Source organism: Piliocolobus tephrosceles, chromosome 12, assembly GCF_002776525.5.
Source record: "Piliocolobus tephrosceles isolate RC106 chromosome 12, ASM277652v3, whole genome shotgun sequence".
NCBI lineage: Eukaryota > Metazoa > Chordata > Mammalia > Primates > Cercopithecidae > Piliocolobus > Piliocolobus tephrosceles.
Genome location: NC_045445.1, coordinates 3,827,896 through 3,848,408, shown reverse-complemented (window position 1 = coordinate 3,848,408; position 20,513 = coordinate 3,827,896). Strand labels below are relative to the sequence as shown.

The 20,513-nt window shown below is 49.5% G+C and overlaps 2 protein-coding genes across 4 annotated transcripts in view; one reads left to right on the top strand and one right to left on the bottom strand.

Annotated features, from left to right (window-relative positions):
• The window catches only part of MTMR1 (myotubularin related protein 1), a 74,466-nt gene extending 58,129 nt beyond the window's left edge, over positions 1-16,337 (top strand). The window contains exons 14-17 of one of the 2 annotated variants that reach the window (XM_023202176.2): positions 1,924-2,037; positions 5,629-5,781; positions 6,927-7,103; positions 13,945-16,337. In XM_023202176.2, coding sequence (XP_023057944.1) covers positions 1,924-2,037; positions 5,629-5,781; positions 6,927-7,103; positions 13,945-14,109 — 609 coding nt within the window. In that variant the 3' untranslated portion in view covers positions 14,110-16,337. The remainder of the gene's footprint in view (positions 1-1,923; positions 2,038-5,628; positions 5,782-6,926; positions 7,104-13,944) is intronic. The other variant, XM_023202177.2, reaches the window with a different exon arrangement.
• Positions 16,338-17,677: 1,340 nt separating this feature from the next.
• CD99L2 (CD99 molecule like 2) overlaps positions 17,678-20,513 on the bottom strand; it is a 126,526-nt gene continuing 123,690 nt past the window's right edge. For both annotated transcript variants that reach the window (XM_023202174.1, XM_023202175.1), the window contains one exon: positions 17,678-20,435. In XM_023202174.1, the coding sequence (XP_023057942.1) occupies positions 20,371-20,435 (65 nt within the window). In that variant the 3' untranslated portion in view covers positions 17,678-20,370. The remainder of the gene's footprint in view (positions 20,436-20,513) is intronic.

Sequence of the window (20,513 nt, the reverse complement as noted above, 5' to 3'; positions counted from 1 at the left end):
AGAGAGAGAGAGAGAGAGAGAGAGAGAGAGAGAGAGAGAGAGAGAGAAAGAGAGAAAGATAGCCGTTTGAAATGTGAGGCCACTGTCGGAGTTGCAAGGGGCAATCTTAAAGGCTCCAAGAAAGGATCAACCAGTAGATATTGTTAGCATTTTAGCCAGAGACATCACATCGTTGATTTAGTTCATCTAAGAACAAGGATGCCAGTAAGAACCAGCAGAGTTCGTTTCCAGAGGTTTCTGAAGCAGTAATATTCTGATGGGATTCCTTACAAGAGAGTTGTGTGTTTCTGTGAGAGCAATCCTTAAGATGGAGAGAGAAGCAAATCTTAATCCACGGTATCTGAGCGTAGTTCCTTAATTAAGCTAATGTAATAGCCTGGTGAAGAAAACAGTTTCAGGTGGAGTTTGGACAGTCCTGGGTTGACCATTGTTCTAATAGAAAAGCCTGTTGCTAGTCTAGTAAAGTAGTAAAGCTAAACTAAAAAATAAACTTGTCTACCAGTGATCCTGATGTGATCACTCTGGAGACGTGAAGATTTGTAATGATAGTGTGCACACAGCACTCTGATTGAAGAATAGGTTTTTAAGTAAACCGACTTAAATACAAGTATGCTGGGTAGTACTATTTGGCTTTGCTTCACTTAGTAGGTGATGAATGTTGTACTGTGTTTTGACATTAGTTCTGGCACATGGTAAGCACTCAGTACATGCCTGCTGTTATGCTGATTATTATCACTTCCAGATCATCTCATGGCCACAACACGCCAGCTGCTGACTAGAACCTGCTGGCAATAGTAATAGTCTTCATTGGAATTCTGCAAAACGCCATCAAGAATTACCTTAAAACAATCAAGATGATCTGTGGTTTTGCTTCCTCACTCTGCCAATATAGTGAATTACAGTAATTGATTTGTTTTGTAACATAGATTTTCATATGTTAAGCCAGTCTTACATTCCTAAAGTAAACCCCACTTGGTCATGTTGTATTACCTTGTTAAAATATGTTACCAGCTTCAGCTTGCTCATTTACACTGGTAAGAAGTCAGGGGTGCTGTAATCCCAACACTTTGGGAGGCTGAGGCGGGTGGATCATGAGGTCAGGAGTTCGAGACCAGCCGGACCAACATGGTGAAACCCCATCTCTACTAAAAATACAAAATCAGCTGGGCGTGGAGGCTTGTGCCTATAATCCCAGCTACTCAGGAGGCTGAGGCAGGAGAATCACTTGAACCCGGGAGGCAGAGGTTGCAGTGAGCCAAGATGGCACCATTGCACTCCAGCCTGGGGGACACAGTGAGACTCTGTCTCAAAAAAAAAAAAAAAGAGAATTCAGGGCTGTATGGTCATGGAGTTGTCTTTGCAGGAAGATTCTTAACTAGGAGTTGTTTATTTAATAGATGCAGAGCTATTCGGATTTTCTATTTCTTCTTGAGTCACTTTGAGTACATGTTATGACTGGATCTACTGCTCCCTCTACCCCCAGCCTGGGATGTGGCTGTAGCAGGGAAGCTGGCAGAATAGCAGGGCTCCCCTCATTTGTTTCCCTTCTCTCAGGGTCACAGTCCAGTACTGCCTGTTGCCAGTGTCTGAAAACAGTCATTTCTTATATTGTATCCAGCTTGCTAGATGTTTCTGGCAGAAGGGTGAGTCTGGGCTCTGTTCTACCGCCATGGTGAGAAGTGGAAGCTACATAAGCTTTTCTGGGCATTGAGTACAACAAATTGAGTTGCTTCTGGTTGTTTCTCAGCCAGATCTGTAAGTCTGGACTTAAAACTGTAGGTGGTTGAACTTTACTTGGGCTCAGTCTTCCTTTAAATCTTTGACTATATTCCAAGTTACAGTTTCGCTGTCTTTCATATAAAAGTAATATTACTTTTAGAAATTGGACTCTATGACTAAACCTTGGTTTTCTCTTCATTTAAGTTTCCTTCAGCATTCGAGTTTAATGAGCTATTCTTGATTACAATTTTGGATCACCTTTATAGCTGTCTTTTTGGGACCTTTTTGTGCAACTGTGAACAGCAGCGATTCAAAGAGGTGAGTATACTGCGTCCTTGTCTGTTGCTCTCCCTGTGGCTCAGGCACCTCTTCTGGGAAGTGCCACTGTAGGAGGCTGAGGGGAGGGAGGACTGTGCTCTGGTGCTATTGCTGACTGTAGATGCACTCCCAGGGCTCTGGCCAGCCCCACCGCATGTATCTAACACAAGCCCCTTCCTTTCTAGGCATGGGGGGCTGGGACCCAGCGAGCCCATGGCTCTTTCAGGAGTAGATGAGTGCTAGACCCTGGACCTCCTGACTCCAAGTTCATGTAGTCTCCACTGCACCAACTCCAAAGCTGTGGGATTCTACTTTTCGTCCTCTGTGGTGTTGGCCAGATTGTACTTGAAGGCCTTGGAAATGGAGTCTGCCGATTAGCCTAAAAGCCCACTTTAGGTAGCAAGCTAGCACTGTTTTACATCAAAGTAGTAAAGAAGCAGTTACCAAACTTCTCAGAGTTACATCTCGCCTCTTTCTTTTTTCCTCAGTGTGGGATAGAAGAAAGACGTGGTCAAAAGTGAGAAGACATTGGAAAAAGGCAACTTAAGGAGTATGGTCCTGTTAATAGACAAGGACTACTGCCTGTGAGCCGAGTATGTTAGGACAGTATAGAATTCAGGAGAAAACAGTCTGTCAGTAACGCCCGCCTCCCCCTCTCTCAGCAGCCTCCCCACAGTTGACAGCACCCTCATTCTGTGACCCCACCTTGTCCTGCCTCTTCCCTGCCTCCTTGGCCTCCCCTGCTCAGTCTCCTCTGACTGGCTGCCATTTTAACCAGTCTCTAAAGTTGGAGTCACCTGGGCCCAGTCTGAGGTCCTCTTCTCCCCTCAACTCTTGTTCTGTCTTTCTAGGTGACTTTGTCTTGCCTCAGGGACCTAAATGCCTTTTCCTGCTCCTCCCCTACTCAGTACACAGCACCACTGGCTATCCAGATGCCAAGGCCAAATACACAGGAGTCACCTTCCACTCCTCCCTCACCCTCACTCTGGCTACCACACCCAGTCCCTTGGTGAATGCTGCTGACCTTGTCCCAAAGTATATGTATATATGTATATATATGTATGTATATGTATATATATGTATGTATACGTATACACACACACACACACACACATATATATATATATTTTTTTTTTTGAGATGGCGTTTTGCTCTTGTTGCCCAGGATGGAGTGCAGTAGTGCGATTTCAGCTCACTACAAGCTCTGCTTCCTGGGTTCAAGCGATTCTCCTGCCACAGCCTTCCGAGTAGCTGGGATTACAGGCACCCACCACCACGGCTGGCTAATTTTTTGTATGTTTAGTAGAGACAGGGTTTCGCCATGTTGGGCAGGCTGGTCGTGAACTCCTGACCTCAGGTGATCCACCTGTCTCAGCCTCCCAAAGTGCTAGGATTACAGGCCCAAAGTATATTCTTAATCTGCCACTTCTTAACTGCCTTACAGCTATACGCCTAGCTCAAGCCCCTACTGTCTCACGCCCCTACTGTCTCACATCTGGACTAAGGCAGAAACCCAGGAATGGGCTTCCCTGATTCTCTCTCTGACCTTCAGTAGTCCATTCTAAACATAGCAACCAGAGCGAGCATTCAGTAACTGAAATCTGATCATGTGCCTCTCCCCTGCTTCCCACTGCAGTTAGAGTAAAATCCACACTCCTGCAGGCCCAGCGTGATGGGGACTTGGTAACCTCCTAATAAAAACAAAAACATTTTTAAAAGAGTGAGTTTTATGTTATGTGAATTATATCTCAAAGCCATTTAAAACAAATAAAACCAGAAACAGAAGAATGAAGTTCATATATAGACTTTTAACCATGGTTTTATCTTTTTTTTTTTTGAGAGGAGGAGTGCAAAATTCATTCTTAAATGAGCTCTCTTGATACATAATTTACATACCGTAAAATTCACCCATCTAAAATGTACAATTTCATGGTTCTAGCATATTCACATATTTTGCTGCCATTACCAATGTCTAATTTCATGAAATTTCTTTATTTTTATTTCTATTCTTTGTAGTGATGGGAGTCTTGCTATGTTGCCCAGGCTGGTCTCAAACTCCTGGCCTCAAGTGATGCTCCTGCCACGGCCTCCCAAAGTGCTGGGATTATAGGTGTGAGCCACTGTGCCTGGCCTAATTTTATAAAATTTCTGACATCCCCAAAAGAAATGGCATACTCAGTAGCAATCACTTCCCATTTTCCCCACCCCTATCCCCTAGCAACCATCAGTCTGCTTTCTGTCTCTATGGATTTGCCTGTTCTGGACATTTCATAGAAATGGAATTATACAATAGGTGAACGTCTGTGACTATCTTCCTTCGCTTAGCATAACGTTTTCAAGGTTCATCTATGTACCAATACATCCTTGTTATGGCTGAGCAATATTCCATTATATGGATAGACCACATTTTGTTTATCCATTCATTGGTTGATAGAAATTTGGGTTGTTTCCACATTTTGGCTTTTAGGAATAATGCTGCTATAACCATTCATGTACAAGTTTTTATGTGGACATACGCCTTCATTCATTTATACCTGCGAGTGGAATTGCCGGGTCATATGGCAACTATGTTTAACCTATTGAGAAACCACCAGATTGTTTTCCAAAGCAGTTGCACACACGAGCAATGTCTGAGGCTTCCAATTTCTCCACATTTCACCAACACTTACTATTTTCCTTTTTAAAAAATTATAGCCATCCTAGTGAGTGGGAGGTGGTATGTTGTGGTTTTAGATTTGCATTTTCCCAACGACTAATGATGTTGAGCATATTTCCATGTGCTTATTGGCCATTTGCATATCTTCTGTGGAGAGTGTGTATTCAGATCCTTAGTTCATTTTTAAATTGTGTTGTTTGTCCTTTTTATTATGGAGTTGTAAGAGTTCCTTATACATTCTTAATATATTCAAGTCCCTTATAAGATACATGTTTGCAAAAATTTTATCCCACTCTATGGGTTTTTTTTTTTTTTTTTTTTTTTTTTTTACTTTCTTCATGGGTGTTCTTTGAAGCACAAAACGTTTTAATTTTGATAAAGTGCAATTTCTTTTTTCTCTTGCTGCTTACACTTTTGGTATCATATCTAAGAAACCATTGCTTAACCCAAAGTCATGAAGATTTGCTCCTATGTTTTCTTCTAAGAACTTTATACTTTTAGCTCTTACATTGAGGTCTGTGATCCGTTTTGAGGTAACATTTGTATACGGTGTGAATTAAGGATCCAACTTCATTCTTTTGTGTGTTGGCTTTCTAGCTGTCCCAGCACCATTTGTTGGAAAGATTTTCTTTCCCTCATTCAATTTTCTGGCCGCCCTTGTTGAAGATCAGTTGACCGTAAACGTCAGAGAGTTCATTTCTGTGCTTTCTGTTCTGTTCCATTGATCTGCATGTCTGTCCTTACGCCAGCACCACTGGCATTGATTACTGTAGCTTTGTGATAAGTTTTGAAAATGGGAAGTATGAGTCCTCCTACTTTGTTCTTTTTCAGGACTATTTTAGCTCTTCCAGATCCTTTGAATTATTATTGGTGTTTCTCTTATAAATAAATGTATAAAAATTGAAATGGTCCTAATTGAGTGTTCCTGTATTTAGATAGCTCGTGGGAAGTCAGCAGCAGAATGGGAGAAAATGCTGTTGGCCTTGCCGTTTTCTCACGTGACTTTGTCGTTGTGCTTGATCCATTGTTTAATGTTTACCTGCCTCACCATGCCTGCACATTTGGGTGTTTTTGTTCAGATGAGCCATGTAAGTAGGTACAGTGTTTCTGAATAGTGTACTACAAAATTAGGGGAGGAAGAGATAACTTAGTGATATATTTCCTTGTGTTTATAAAGCTTCTCCAGCCTGCCACCACAGCACATTTTCCTCCAGATAGCTATGATTTGCCAGCACAAGGAATCTTAACTGTAAAGTCTATTCTCATTTCTCAATATTTAGAGTCACAGCCGGGCGTGGTGGCTTACGCCTATAATCCCAGCACTCTGGGAGGCCGAGGCGGGAGGATCACTTGAGGTCAGGAGTTCGAAACCAGCCTGGGCTACACGGTGAAACCCCATCTCCACCAAAAAATACAAAAATCAGCTGGGCGTGGTGGCATGTGCCTGTAGTCCCCAGCTACTCGGGAGGCTGAGGCAGGAAAATTGCTTGAAGCTGGGAGGCCAACATTGCAGTGAGCCGAGATTGTGCCACTGCACTCCAGCCTCGGTGACAGAGTGAGACTCCATCTCAAAAAAAAAAAAAGGAGTCACCAAAGCTCTATTTTCTTTTAGAGGCAGGCTCTTGCTCTATTGCTTAGGCTGGAGTACAGCAGCACAGTCATAGCTCACTACAGCCTCAAACTCCTGGCCTCAAGCAATTCGGCCACCTCAGCCTCTTGAGGAGCTGGGACTGCACTTGGCTAATCTTTAAATTTATTTATTTATTTTTTGTGGAGACAAAGTCTCACTGTGTTGCCCAGGCTAGTCTCAAACTCCTGCCTCAAGCGGTCCTCGCAATGTGGCCTCCCAAAGTGCTGGCCTTATAGGCTTGAGCTACTGTGCCCAGCCCACAAAAGCAAACCTTCCACCAGAATTGAAAAATTGCATTTGTTGTTGGTGGACCCTGTCATCCCGTGGTTGTTAGAAAGTTCTCACTCCGCCTTTCCATAGCCACAGTTGTCGGATGCTACCTAACTTCAGCAGTATGTTTTTCCAGGACAGCAAGCAGTGTGTTTTCATTCATCCCGCCATCAGGCCATGAGTGGGAAGAAGGTGGGGCTGGGACCTAGTAAACGTTCATGAATTTTTCAGCGTTTGAATTCACTTCATTATGCAAGTCCTTTTCTTGGTGTAATACTAATTCTGGATGATATGAAGAAAAGTTTATTTCCAATGTTCTTTTTTGTTTTTCAGGATGTGTATACAAAGACGATATCTTTATGGTCGTATATCAATAGCCAACTAGATGAGTTTTCTAATCCCTTCTTTGTGAATTATGAAAACCACGTGTTATATCCTGTTGCTAGTCTGAGTCATTTGGAATTGTGGGTAAACTATTATGTACGATGGAATCCACGGATGAGACCTCAGGTATCTTTTTGTTTTTCTTTTCATGAATGAGAGAGTATGCCTTTTTTTCCAAGTAAAGATGGTGGTATGAAAATGGGTTAATGGTAGATATTAACATACCATACTAACTGTCTTCTGCCCTTGCCTGTCACGGTTCAATCGTTTGCATTCATGTTCCAGGAGGTTCTGCCCGTACACCAACTCTGATGCTGTTTGCTGGGTTAAAGTTAAAAACCTTAGCACTTCTGTCTCGTACTGATGAGGTACATAAAATGCCATGTGTTCCAGTGCTTGGCCCTTTGTCTTATAAACTACCTTACCTGCAGGGATGGAGGGTGAGGTGGCAGCCCTTCTGCCTGTTTCCACATAGACGTGGTAGAAAGACATGTGGAAAGTGCATCAGGTTACAGTACATAGACCCTGTTAGTCCAGCAGTAGGAGGGTAGGTGCGGAGTCACAGAACAGGTGCTCCTTTGAAGAAGGGGGAGAGTTTGCCCCTCCCCGCCACACTTTTTCACTGTAATATTTTCTGAGATTGAACAAAATGAGAGAATGGTGCACTACAGGGGCCAGTCCGCCAAGCCTGTGTCCTGTCTTTGTGTTCAGTGGCTGAGCTCTGGCTGCGGGTTCCTGAAGGGCTCCCCACATCCTCCACTGTGTCGTGGTTTGGATTCCGTCCTGCCCTGCACCCCCAATCTCCACCTGGGTGGCCAGGGCGTGATTGGTTCTGGGTGATGAAGAAGATGGGTAGAGGCAGCCCGTACCTCCATGGACAGGTAACTGTCTGCTGAGACTTTTCTTTTTCTTATTTATTTATTTTTTGAGACGGAGTCTTGCTCCGTCGCCCAGGCTGGAGTGCAGTGGCATGAGCTTGGCTCACTGCAACCCCTGCCTCCCAGGCTCAAGGGATTCTCCTGCCCCGGCCTCCCAAGTAGCTGAGATTACAGGTGCACAGCACCATGCCTGGCAAATTTTTGTGTTTTTAGTAGAGACAGGGTTTTGCCATGTTGGCCAGGCTAGTCTCAAACTCCTGACCTCAGGTGGTCTGCCCGCCTCAGCCTCCCAAAGTGCTGGGATTATGGGCGTGCACCACTGGGCCAGGCCTGAAATTTTTCTTTTGAGTTGAATACTCTGAGAGTTGAACTGCAGTCCATCAGGAGCGTGTGCCCAGGGCATTGTTTAACAGCATTGCCCTGTCAGCCAACGCTACAGAAATCTGCCTTTCTTCTCCATCCTCCTGCTCCCCCATCCCTCTCACCTAGGGTATTCCTGATCTCCATATCATCTCCATGCTCCACTAGCCATGGGGCAGTCTGAACTGCTCATGTTCCTTTTCAGCTGCCTGGCCCTGGAACCTCAGGGATACGTCACTATAGTACCCCAGCCTGCCAGCTGGAAAGCTCCCTCCCTGGTAGCCTTAGCTCCGTGATCCATCTGCTGGGTGTGCCCCGCTGCCCCAGGCTGCTGCTTGGCCACTCCTTACTGGATCCTTTGCCCTCTACCACAGACCAGGCTGGTCATCACTTGCCTCTTCTTTCCCAGATGGCTTTCTGTTTTGTTCCACATAGCTTCTGCTGCAAATGCTTTTCTCCTCTGGACCCTCTGAGTTGGCCCTGCCACCCTTACGACCTCAGGAGTGTTTTCCAGAACACTGTGATCGGTGCTCACTCAGCCCAGTACTTGTACACTGGGCCTGGGGAGCTGGGAAGGAGTCCTGGCTGCGGGGGAGCTCCTGCATCCCAGGGTTGCCCTTAGCCACATCTCCCCTGTCCATGCCCTGCCCCTGCTTGAAGCAGATGCCCCATGTGAATGAGCCACGCTTTGTGTCTTCACCTGTATTAAAACGACGAGTGTTTGATCACCTCTTTCAGCTCTTCCCAGAGCCTTCCTTGGATAGGAGAGACTTGCATCTGTGTCCGCCTCCCACTAGCCAGGGAGCTGCTGGGACTCATGCTGCCCTGGAGCCTTTCCTGTTGAGTGCCCTCTTCTCTGTTCGCCTAGTGCTCTGGTGGCCCTATGTTTATTGCCCAAACTAGCCTACTTTGAGAAAGAGAGCGGAGGTGCTGGTAATAATCGGTCTGCAGAATTCCCCAAGGTATTCAATACTGCACTGGCGTATTTGCCTGCCTGCTGCTGCACCTACAGACCACAGGCTTTGAAACCACAGGGCCCTCAGGATCTAACATGGTGTTTGGCAACTAACAGAGACTCGACAAATGTGACTGACTGAATGCATGAGTGAATGAAGAGGCGTGCCCTTCTGCTGCAGGCCAGTTCCTCCTGCACATCTGCTCTCTCCAGCCCCTTGAACCTGCGTTTATTCCTGCTACCTCTGGTGGCTCTTGCCTCAGCCTACAGAGGACTTACACCTGCCCACCCTAAACCTGTCCTGTCCCCACTAGCCTCTCCCTCAGGTCTCCCCTCCACACCCAATCCTCTGGGATATTGGAACAACCTTGTACCTACTCTCCCTGTCGCAGTCTGCCTTGAGTCCACGTTCCACCTTCCTGCGGGGAGGCCTTTTGCTCCTGCCTGACAGCCCAGACATCACCTTCTGTGGCTGCCCAGTGGCTCCAGCTCCCCACATCCTCCGCCACTTGGCTACCATCTGAGCTTCTGGCATCATCTTAGCTTCCTTCTTCCTCTTTAAAAAAGAAAAAAAAAATTACATTTCTGGCCGGGCACAGTGACTCACGCCTGTAATCCTAGCACTTTGGGAGGCCGAGGTGGGCAGATCACGAGGTCAGAAGTTTGAGACCAGCCTGACCAGCATGGTGAAATCCTGTCTCTACTAAAAATACAAAAATTAGCCAGATGTGGTAACGCACGCCTATAATCCCAGCTACTCAGGAAGCTGAGGCAGGAGAGTTGCTTGAACCCGGGAAGCGGAGGTTGTAGTGAGCCGAGATGAGATCGCGCCACTGCACTCCAGCCTAGGCGACATTGTGAGACTCTGTCTCAAAAAAAAAAAAAAAAAAATAAAAAAACATGATATTTCTCTCTCCCTTTAGACTTCCTGCTCTGCAGGACTAGTCCCTGCTTATTATTAATTGATCTTTTAAGTTATTAATCTAATAACTGCTTGTCATTAGATTGAATCCTTCCCCAAATGAGAACTGAGTTTGAAGGCAAGCTGTCTTTGAAATGGCCCATGTGCCCAGAAACTATCAGTGAGCATGACAGGTTGCTGGTCCCATTAGCATCTTCTGTCCTGGCTTTCAGCCCAAGACATCTATGTGCAGGGTGACCTGCTGCCCTGTCACTGGAGTCCAGGTCCAGCACTGCTCTCCTTTCTGACCTCAGGTGCGTTATTTAAGATGCTACACACAGGGGCCCATCAAGCACTTCTTGCCAGTCAGTGGTCAACTTGGGAACCAAAGCCTGCGTCCCCCTCCCAGCACCTTCCTCTTCACTGCTGTGTATTTCTGCTGAGGCATTTTGCTGAGTTATTCCGTCCTGGGCGGCTTCTATTTCATCTGTTTTATCCACAGGGAAGACGGGCTACAGAGTGTCACAAGTCACTATGTTATTTAAATCACATAGGGTTACCAGGTAATATTCTTGGTGACTCAAAGGACCAGGTGGTTGGTGGAATGTCATTAACATTAGCAGAAAATCCAACAGAACTATGCCTGATCTGAAGTGCCTTTGGCTAAACGGAGCCTCTCGATTACTGCAGGAGACCCCCGTGCCCCCACCATGCTCCCCCTTGTGCAGCAGGTTGCAGAGGTGAAGAAATGCTGAGCAGCAGAGAGGGTTAGAGCGGTGTCCCACAGGGGCACACCCAGGCTCAGATTCTTGCCCCCTACGTGAGGCAGGGAACAGATCTTCCCTAAAACCTACAAACTGCGTGACAGATCTGTTCCCAGATGTGGCCAGATTCTCACACATGTAAGCGAGGTCACCTGCAGTGATGATGATGCAAACCACAGCAACAGCGCCTGTAAGCTGCAGCCCTCTTGTGTGCCAGTGGGCTGTGTGCACACATGACCCCAGTTAACACGCCCAGCAATTCCACGATGCAGAGAATGAGGGAAGGGTCAGACAAGCAGTGACTTGGTTGAGATCTTGCTGCCCAGTGCGTGGAGTTGTGGAAGGATGCCCCCGACGGGGTCAGATCCCGTCTCTGCAGTGACTCACCGCCGGGTCTGCGGCAGGGTCCTGAGCCTCGCTGGGACCTCACGGGATTATTGAGGAAGTGCACTGTGCTCGGAGGGTAACAGGTGGATGGTCCTGCCTTTTGCATTCTCCCTCCACTGTGCTACACAGAAGAGAGAACCAAGAAAGAGTACGTGGGCCACAGCTTGTTATCCTGTATGCAGTAGGCATGTGTCGGACACCTCCTAGGTGTGCACTACGGTGTGTTGGGGAATGGGCTGGGCCTCGGTGATGATGGACGCTGGAGAGGTAGGTTGGAGTTTGGACTTCATTCCAGGGTTTGTGGGAACCATCCCAGGGTGTGCATGACAAAGCCAAGTGTATGTTCTAGAAAGCTCACTGTGGCGGCATCGAGGTGGATGGGAATGGGGGTTGGGGAGTGCAGTGAAGACAGGCAGAGATCAGTGGCTGCTGCGGGTGTCCAGTGACAGGGCCTGAGGAGCCAGGTGGGGCAGAGAGGAGGAGGAAGAGAGGGGACGGGAGGGAGTACGGGGGTCAACAACAGGGGAGATGCAAGACTGTTGGGCCTCTTTTCTCTGAGAAGGCAGTGGCTCGATTGGCTGCCGAGAAAGGGGTTCTCTGGGCATCCATCAGAGGATGGCTGGGTATGGAAGGCCCATGGGCATCCTGTTTGCTTTGGGACTGTCTTGCCTTATGTGTTGTGATGCTAGCGCGCATGGGACACACATGACTGGCACTTAGACGGAAACGTTCTCTAACGCAATCCTCTGTTTAAGCCTCCGAGTTCTCTATTCCTTCAGGCATGCCCTTGATTTGTTGCAAATGAAAATATGTGAGTAGGCCGGCGCGGTGGCTTATGCCTGTAATCCCAGCACTTTTGGGAGGCCGAGGTGGGCAGATCTCTTGAGGTCAGGAGTTCGAGACTAGCCTGGCCAACATAGTGAAACCCCATCTCTATTGAAAATATAAAAATTAGACACAGTGGCGGCGGGCACCTGTAATCCCAGCTGCTCAAGAGGCTGAGGCAGGAGAATCGCTTAATTTTGGGAGGTGGAGGTTGCAGTGAGCTGAGATCGTGCCACTGCACTCCAGCCTGGGGGAGAGAGTGAGACTATACTCCGCCTCAAAAAAAAAAAAAAAAAAGAAAAAGAAAAAAAAGAAAAAGAAATATGTGAGAAAAGATGCAAACAGCTGGTGAAGAAATGATAGCAGTGCGTTTGAGCAGTGCTGGGCCTCTGCCCTGGGTGTGTGTCAATGGTCTGTTTCCCTGCGTGTCTTGCTTCCTGCTGAGGCCACATACCTGTAGATGGATAATGGGAGCGTGATTGCAGGGTCTTCCCTTGTCTGATCAGAATGAAATGATCCTACAGACAGGGAAATATACCAGATGGGTCCTAAGGGTAAGAGAGGAGCTGGTGCCACCTCCCAGAGGCCATCACACTCCACTCCTGTCCCCTCTCTTCTTCCTGTGGCCTGCCCAAGGGGGCCATTTGTTCTCAGCCCACTGGGTGCTGGTTACTGAGCACCCTGTTATTAGAGGGGCCTGGCTGCCATCTTGCAGTCTTGCTTTCATCCTCCTTCCGTCCCCCCACTCTCTCCAGGAGGGCTGACCATCGTTGGCACACACGGTGGTACAGCTCAGCCTTTGAGGCAGTGGGGGCAGGACCTGGTGAAAGGTGAGCCAGAGGGCCAGGCTGGAACCAGACTGCAGAGGGCCTTGAGGCCCCTCTCAGGGCAGGGGGAAGAAGCCCCTGGAAGGTGTTAAGTGGCCAGTCACAGGGCCTGGCTGAGGCTTAGGAGCCAGCCCTGTGGCTGCTGTTTACACACGGGATCAGAGACCAGGGAAGGCTGGAGAGCTCCCCAGATCCCACCCTGTTTCTCCCTCAGCCCCAGTCTGAGGCTCTGGTCAGCCTTGCCCCGGGCCAAAGAGCTCCAGGCGAGAAAAGCTGGGTCTTGGATGTGTCGCACCCTAGTAGCTGCTGGGGACAGCTTGTTAGGCGAGTGGGTTGGGTGCTATGACTATAAAATAGCAGGACTGGATGTCCCATATGCCCCAGGAAAACCTTTCTTGTTTATACTCGCCCCGTCCCGCAGCTGACGGGTTTAAAAGAGAAAAGCTACTTAGGGTGAGGCACTGCGGTGACGCTGAGCAAGGAGCAAGGGCCTGGTCCCCTGGGGAGGCTCCCACCCCTACCGGCACTGCCCGCTCCAGGGGGCTTCTGGCAGATCCTGCTCTGCTTGATGAAAACACAGCTTCAAGTTGTAGAAACTGCTGATTTAACAGAAGGATTTTCAGTCAGCAGAGCTATTTATAAAAATGCAAAAATACAGAGATAATGGAGATGCTGGAAAGGGGTCTGCGTGTAAACATTTCTGACGCACAGTCTTTAGGACACTGCTCGTGCCGAGTCTGCACACGGTGCCCTTGGTTGATCCGTGGTGCGCAGTGTCCCCGCGCCTGCGTGTCTTCTGAGAAACTGTGGGAGCCTCCCCATGGTGCCTTTTCATCCCGGCTCAGCAGCTCAGCCTCTGGAGCTGCAGGGCAGCCTCGGTGGCAGCCAAAGCTCATGGAATGGGGTCCCATTGTCCACCTGGGGTGCGAGATGAGTCAATGCCTCAGGAGACTGTGGCCACTCCAGGAGTCTGGATGGTGAAAAACTCCTGAGGCCAACAGCATCTCCACGTGGACACGCTGTGGTAGGAGGATGGCCTGATAATGCAGCTTTGTCTCTGCTCCCTCCAGATGCCCATTCACCAGAATCTCAAGGAGCTGCTGGCCGTCAGGGCGGAGCTGCAGAAGCGTGTGGAGGGCCTACAGCGGGAGGTGGCCACGCGTGCCATCTCATCCTCATCTGAGCGGGGCTCCTCGCCCTCCCACTCTGCCACCTCCGTCCACACCTCAGTGTGACGGGCGAGGCCAGCCTGCTGCCCCACTGTCTGCCGGCGGCTCAGGAAAGGGGCCTGGCCATCACTGTTACGGCTGTAGCTTGTGATCTTGTCTTTTAGGATTAGGCCCGGGGACCATTTGTGTGGCTAGGTGACAGCTCCCACTGTTGGCGAGAGTGCTTTTTGTTTTGTGAACAGCCCGTTACCCTCCTGTCAGCGGTTTCACAGGGGAGCCGTCTGTCACATCCACCCTGTGAAGCAACTTCTAGCGTCCAGGCAGCTTGGGAGAAACGAAGTGAATGGATTGCAGTACTGAGGTTCAAGAAAGCTGTGCGCCACTTCTTTCCAAGTTAAATCCTTCAGTAACAACAAACACCATTCACTTCAAGACGCATTGCCAGCGCCGTGGCTTCCCTCAGCTCTTGGCCACAACTTGAAAACTGTTTTGAATGAAGTACTCGGGGAGAAGACAGACCACTGCCCGCTGTGCCACAGTTCTCTTCATGCACGGGGTCCTCCTGTAACAATTACTGTTGTGTACATATAAGGTATTTTTAGAGAAGAGACACAGGCCTTTATTTTCCTATGTCCTTTTTTACGTTTAGAATAGTCACCTGAGGAGAGATCAGCTCACCTGTACTGTGGGAGAAATTATTTTCCAACAAACCTCATGCTCATTTTTCTGTGGTGCATTTGAAATGGGATTTGAACGTGGTCATTTCAAGGACAACGTGTTCTGTCCTCACCTCACTCTGGTACTCACCTCTTGGGGCGGCTCAGCCCATTCATGGGGACAGCACCAAGCGGCCACGCCCAGTCTTCCAGCCCCGCTGAGGGTAAACCGAAGCCTCTGGCAGCTGTGCACAGGTGCTGGCCTCTCGCTCCTTCAAGGAGCACTGCCTGTCACTCGCTCCTGGGCTGTCTGGCCATGCTTCCCGCCACCACTGTACCGCTGCCAGCTGCCGGGATCAAAGCAAGTCTGCTCTTATGTTATTTGCCTGTATGAAATCATTTCTCCTTTTATCACAATTCCTTCAACTCAGCTTACTCACGTGGCTGCCTGTTAATATTTGAAAGCAGCCACCGTGCTGTGGCTTTGGTTTGGAAAAGCATAGCACGCACTTCCCTTGGTTTTCCCTTCCCAGAGCCGACCGCAGCTGGTCAGCCCTCTTCCCGCTCCTGAACCTTTACTGACTGACTTTGAGCTCTGTGACTCCATCAGTCCTCGCAGGAATTAATTTACCACCAATTGATTCAATCCACTTGCGTGCCATAGCTCTGAGCTCCTCTGTGTGACGCGCCACAGATGATTATTGCACACCTGGGTCCTGCCCCAGCAGGCCATGCCCCTCCCTCATGCTGTGCCCGTTGCTGCAACTTCCCGCCACCCCACCACCCCACCACGGGCTGCAGGAATTCAGCCTTCAGAGGCAGAGGCGGCTGCAGCGGCTCCTAGGGTCAAAGCCCAGCGTGACTGCACAGCAATGTTAGCTGGCTGTTTTCAGATTACTGGATTCCACACAGTCCTACAAATTGACCTTATTTTTGAAAATATGTTAAGGGATTTTTAATAGAGAATGGATTTTTTTTTAAAAAAACTGGGAACCTCCTGATTCTTACTGAAAATTATCCTTCTATAAGATAGCAGAGAGATTTATTGAAGGTAATTTGATAACCTAAAATCAATTCTCCATTTTGATCACATGTGCGATTTGTTGCTAAATCATATTCAACACTAGCTTTTATGTTCCTGACATATCTGAAAGCTTATTTATGAATGGGTAAAGTGGATTATAGATACACTGATTTTTTTTTTTAATGGGGACATTATTTCCCATTTTCTTCCCAGACATATGTAAATCCCCTGGCTGACTAGGACTAGTAAACATAGTGTGGAGTGGATGATGCCTTCGACAAACCAGAGAAGCCAAGTTGTGGGGAGCTGGTGCCTGGAGTGGGCCCTGTGCACCTCACCTGGCGGAGGCTGGGGGGGTGCCGTCAGCAGGACCCTACAGACTCCCAATCAATTTTACAGAAGCACAACGGGTCATTTCCCTGTGTACGTTCCTAGTGCAGAACTGTTTCTAAAACAACTTGAAGTAGAGTTTTGTTATCTTAAGCAATTTTTGTTTTGAGTGTACTAGAATGCGACACCTTTATGGTTCAGGTTTTTAAAAACTGGTACAGTATTGTATTTGTCTCATCTGTTGCACTGTATTTCAGTCTGTCATTAAAATGATCTTATGTTTGCTCCCTGGTCTTTTTTAAGTAGCTCAGAGTTTTCCTTGGAGGAAAATCGGTCATAAAATCACATGGATTGAATGTTTACTGTGTGTCAAGCACAGTTAGTTAATATACGTGAAGTACCTTTACGCGATTTAATTCATTCACTAAATCATAAATGTGTCATGGGTCTTGAGTATTTTGGCTGAAACGGGACATACTGATTGTGAAGTCAGAAATGCCCTCAGCTCTAACCTTGAGACAATGTGGACGACTTGGGGAAAGGTCTGCAGACAGCCGAGAGTCGTCAGGCCGATGAGTCCTTCGCGTGCACGTGCCGTGCTCGCTAAGGCCTCAAACCGCCCCCACCCCAAAGGAGTGTTCACCTTTTCAGGGCCAAAAAGGCCTGGACGAATTCGCGGCACCCTCGGCGTCCTGTGTGTGTCGGTCCTCTTGTTAAGGGTATGGGGTCCCTGTCCTCCTCCACACGTGGCTACCGAGTGGGCCAGAGAGCCCGGTATTTATCAGGCACAGAGGATGCCCAGGGGGCTGCTTGCCAGTCGGCCTTCCCCAGCAGTGAGAGCGGAGCAGCAAGCAAGGCTGGGAGGGCTGCTGCGCCAGGCCCCCGCTAGCCACGCAGAACTCTGCACAGGAGAGGTATGTGGTGGTCTCAGGTTTGAGAGGACCTGGTGCTATTTCACTAGAAGCAAAGGTTGGCAAAACAAAATGAAACAAACAACCGGCCCCCGTGTTAAAACCCAGGGTCCACCGCATCTTGTTTTCATGGTGAAATGCCGTGAAATGTCTTCTCAGTTTGAAGCCAAGATGCCAGCTGACGAGAAGGACAGACTTTATATCCCAAACAGGCCACTCTCCATGAGGTTGCAACACGTGACAAAGTGCACGGCCCCCTTCTCTCTCAGCTTTCTGGTTGAAACAACTGCACGTAACTGGAACCTCCACTGGTTACTAGCCTGCTTTGAAGGCAGCGGAGCGGTCCATTTGGGATTTGCGAGCCTGGGACTCTGCTGCTTCCAGACCCCAACTGGGCAGCTCCGGACTAGGCAACCCAGGTAGCCTGGGAGCGGCCCCGCAGCACTCTGCTCCTGCCTCTGCCCTCTCTAACCCCAGGACACTGGTCGCTCCACGTCCCCTGGCCTTAGCTGCTCGTACGGTGAGGGGCCACTCTTGGAAGTCCTGACACTGAGCTAGTCGCTGAAGGGTAAATGCAAGCTTCTAGAGCAAAACCTTCGGCTGGGGGGGGGGGGGGGGGGGGGGGGGGGGTCACCTCTGCATCATAAATTACTTCAGGGAAAAGTAGCAGCACTTGACCAAGGGCGTGCCTTAACACCATCAGAAGACAAGGATCTGCTTGGTGCCATTTTATTTAATGCAAACACGAGACAGTTTACAACTCGCACCTGGACACAAGCACATGAACAGATGTACAGGGAATTCTAGAATTCGGAGACCAGTCTCCATTTCTTCCTCAGGGCCCCGGCACTGAACCCCAGCCACTGTCCCAGAGCCTCCCCTCTGGGTTCCACCCCAGAAGCCACCCACACCCCCTTCTGCCCATCTTTTATCTTTCCTTGAGCTGTGACTTCACCCAGCATGCGCTCAGAGTTGTTACCAATCTTCTCTGCCAAATTAAGCTGCTAGAAATGAGCCGCGTTCAACCAGTCCTTCCAGTCCGCTGTCTCCCCGCTCTCACCTGGGACAGGCCCATGCTGGCCAGTTCAAACTTCAGATAGACACATGGCGACTAGCGCCCGCGAGGCTTCTGCAGGTGGCAGTGTCCGGCAAGTGTAAGATGTCTGTGGGACGGAGAAGCTCCTGAAATGAACGTTCTGCAAACAGAAGGCTGAGGGGTCTTCCAGGCACGTCCAGTCACCAGGAGCCGCCACCGGTGGGCCTGAGTGCCAGGCTCCAGGCTTTGTGCAGAAAGCACCCGGGTGGGTAAGGGAGAGCAAAATGGGTCTCTCTCCACTGCGGTCAGTGCTCCTGCGAACATGGTTTCACAGACAGTACATATTCTACATCACAGCTCTAGGGTTTCAAGGACTTTGCCATCCGACAGGCCTCACCATAAAGGTAAGGCGGACAACCCCTGAGGTCACGCTGTCCAGGTGGCGACAGGCCATGCATGCCAAAATCCCCCACAGCCACCTCCAGCCCAGCACCAGCCAGAGGGTGGGGCCATCAGCTCTTGATGTACTACTCGGTGTCAGGGAGGGACGAGCCTGACAAAATTCACAGTCTGGCCGATAAGTGTGGGAGGCCCTGGAAACGGGCCAATCCTGCAAGCCGCTCCACCCTCACTAACTTCCTGAAGCATTGGAAGCTTCTCGAGACCAGGCCAAGGTTTCTTTCCTTCACGGCACCACGCAGAGACATTTCTGCGGTGCTGCAGGTCCCCCTTCGGCCACACAGCCCAGGTCTGTCAGGGATCAAAGGGCTGAGCAGGAAAAGGGGTGGTAAGGAGCCCCCAGGCACGCGCTGGGAATGGCTCACGAGGCAGCCTTGAGACAGACACGGTGCTACAGCCGACTACGCTCCACTACAGGCACGTTTGCAAAACAGACACGAGGCATGCATTAGACAGATGCATGTGGGGGCTACAGATTCCAGTGGTTTCCTTAAGAAACTGGAGTTGGCTCATCCCGCTCAGCAGACAATCCCGCTTAGTGGACCGCCTATGGAACACGTGGGGCCATCCTGCACACCAAAGAGGCCCGTGAGTTTTGTAAGATCCTGCCTGTCCGGTGACTCATATCTGCTTTCAGAAGTGCTTTCTGACACGGCAAACTGATTATCAGTAGACAGGGGCCCTAGACCCTAGCATGTGGTTCTGTCCCGTGAGCCTCTGACAACAGAGCTCACCGGGACAGAACCACATGTGGGCCAAAGGAACATTCCAGGAAGCCAGCTCTGCTCCAGCCCAAACCAGGCAGCTCCACGCCAGGTGAGGGGCTAGTCGTGGGTTCCCACACACTCTCCCTCAGAACAGACAAGTAGGCTGACCACAGAGCCACAAAGTCACGTGTGTTTCACTAAACCACGCCAATGTGTCTTTCCCCTCTCCTCCCCCGCCGCCCCCCAATTACATTTTTAAGCAAACAACAGGCATGATTCTGGCTCTGATGCTCGTTCTTGACATCGGTAGCTCTTGCTACCAAAATAGGAATAGATACAGGGTGGACGGTGAGCACGTCTCCCCAACACAGGATAAAACTCGCCTCCAACGCAGAAATGATTCCTAAAGACCTTTATCATGTCAACCCTAAGGCCACATCCAGTCCCCTATGGAATCAGATGGGAAACAGGCCTATGAATTGCTTCATACTTATCCAGGGGATTTCTCAACTCTCAGGGCAGGACTATCATGAGATACATGTCTGCACTTAAATAACTGAAAGTCTCCACTTGGATCGGCTCCCTGGAAGCCCAGCCACATAAAACCCGGGATGGGGAGGACCGAAGTGAAACCATCATCCTGGGTACTGCGTGTGTGTGGTGTTACTTGGTGCTGACTGGTTCGCTCCTTGCAGGGGCTCCAAGTGAAGTGGGTGCAGGCTGAGCTCCCCACCTGCAGCTCCTTGAGGTCACCGTCAGGGGCTATTGGCAGAAACCTGCCACAATGAGCCACTCCAGTGTGCAGGGGTCACAGTTCAAACTGGGTTCAAACTCTTGTCCCCTAAGCATACATGTCATCCGGCCCCAGCATCATCTTGGCCCCCACATCCTGTGCTCAGTAAAGCTGGAGGCAGGCTGGCTTTGGGAGTTGGTGGCTCAGCAGTTCCCGAGGCTGGTGCTGGCTTTCTATCAGAGCTGGCTCTTGAATTTCGGCACCAAGTCTCAGAGCACCTGTGGCAGGGCAGAGAAACCAAACTCACAAACACCCAGAGCTCCTCCGGAAAACTTAGAGCAACAAGGAGCCGGTGACACAGAGCAACAGAGCAGCACAGCAGCCGTGGGTCCAAATGAAGGGTGGGGAGAAGGGGGGAGCCGGGTGACAAGCGGTGGCACCACTGTGCACGCCTACAGCTGGACAGGGCCCTCAGATCCGGGCTGGTTCGGGTGGCGGCGGCTCTGCAGACTGCGTGTGCAACGCGGAGTATTTCACTAGGGGAAGAAGAGGCCCGTCAGAAGGAATTCTGCTCTGTCTTGCACGGAAGCAGCAAATACAGCAGCAAGCAGGGG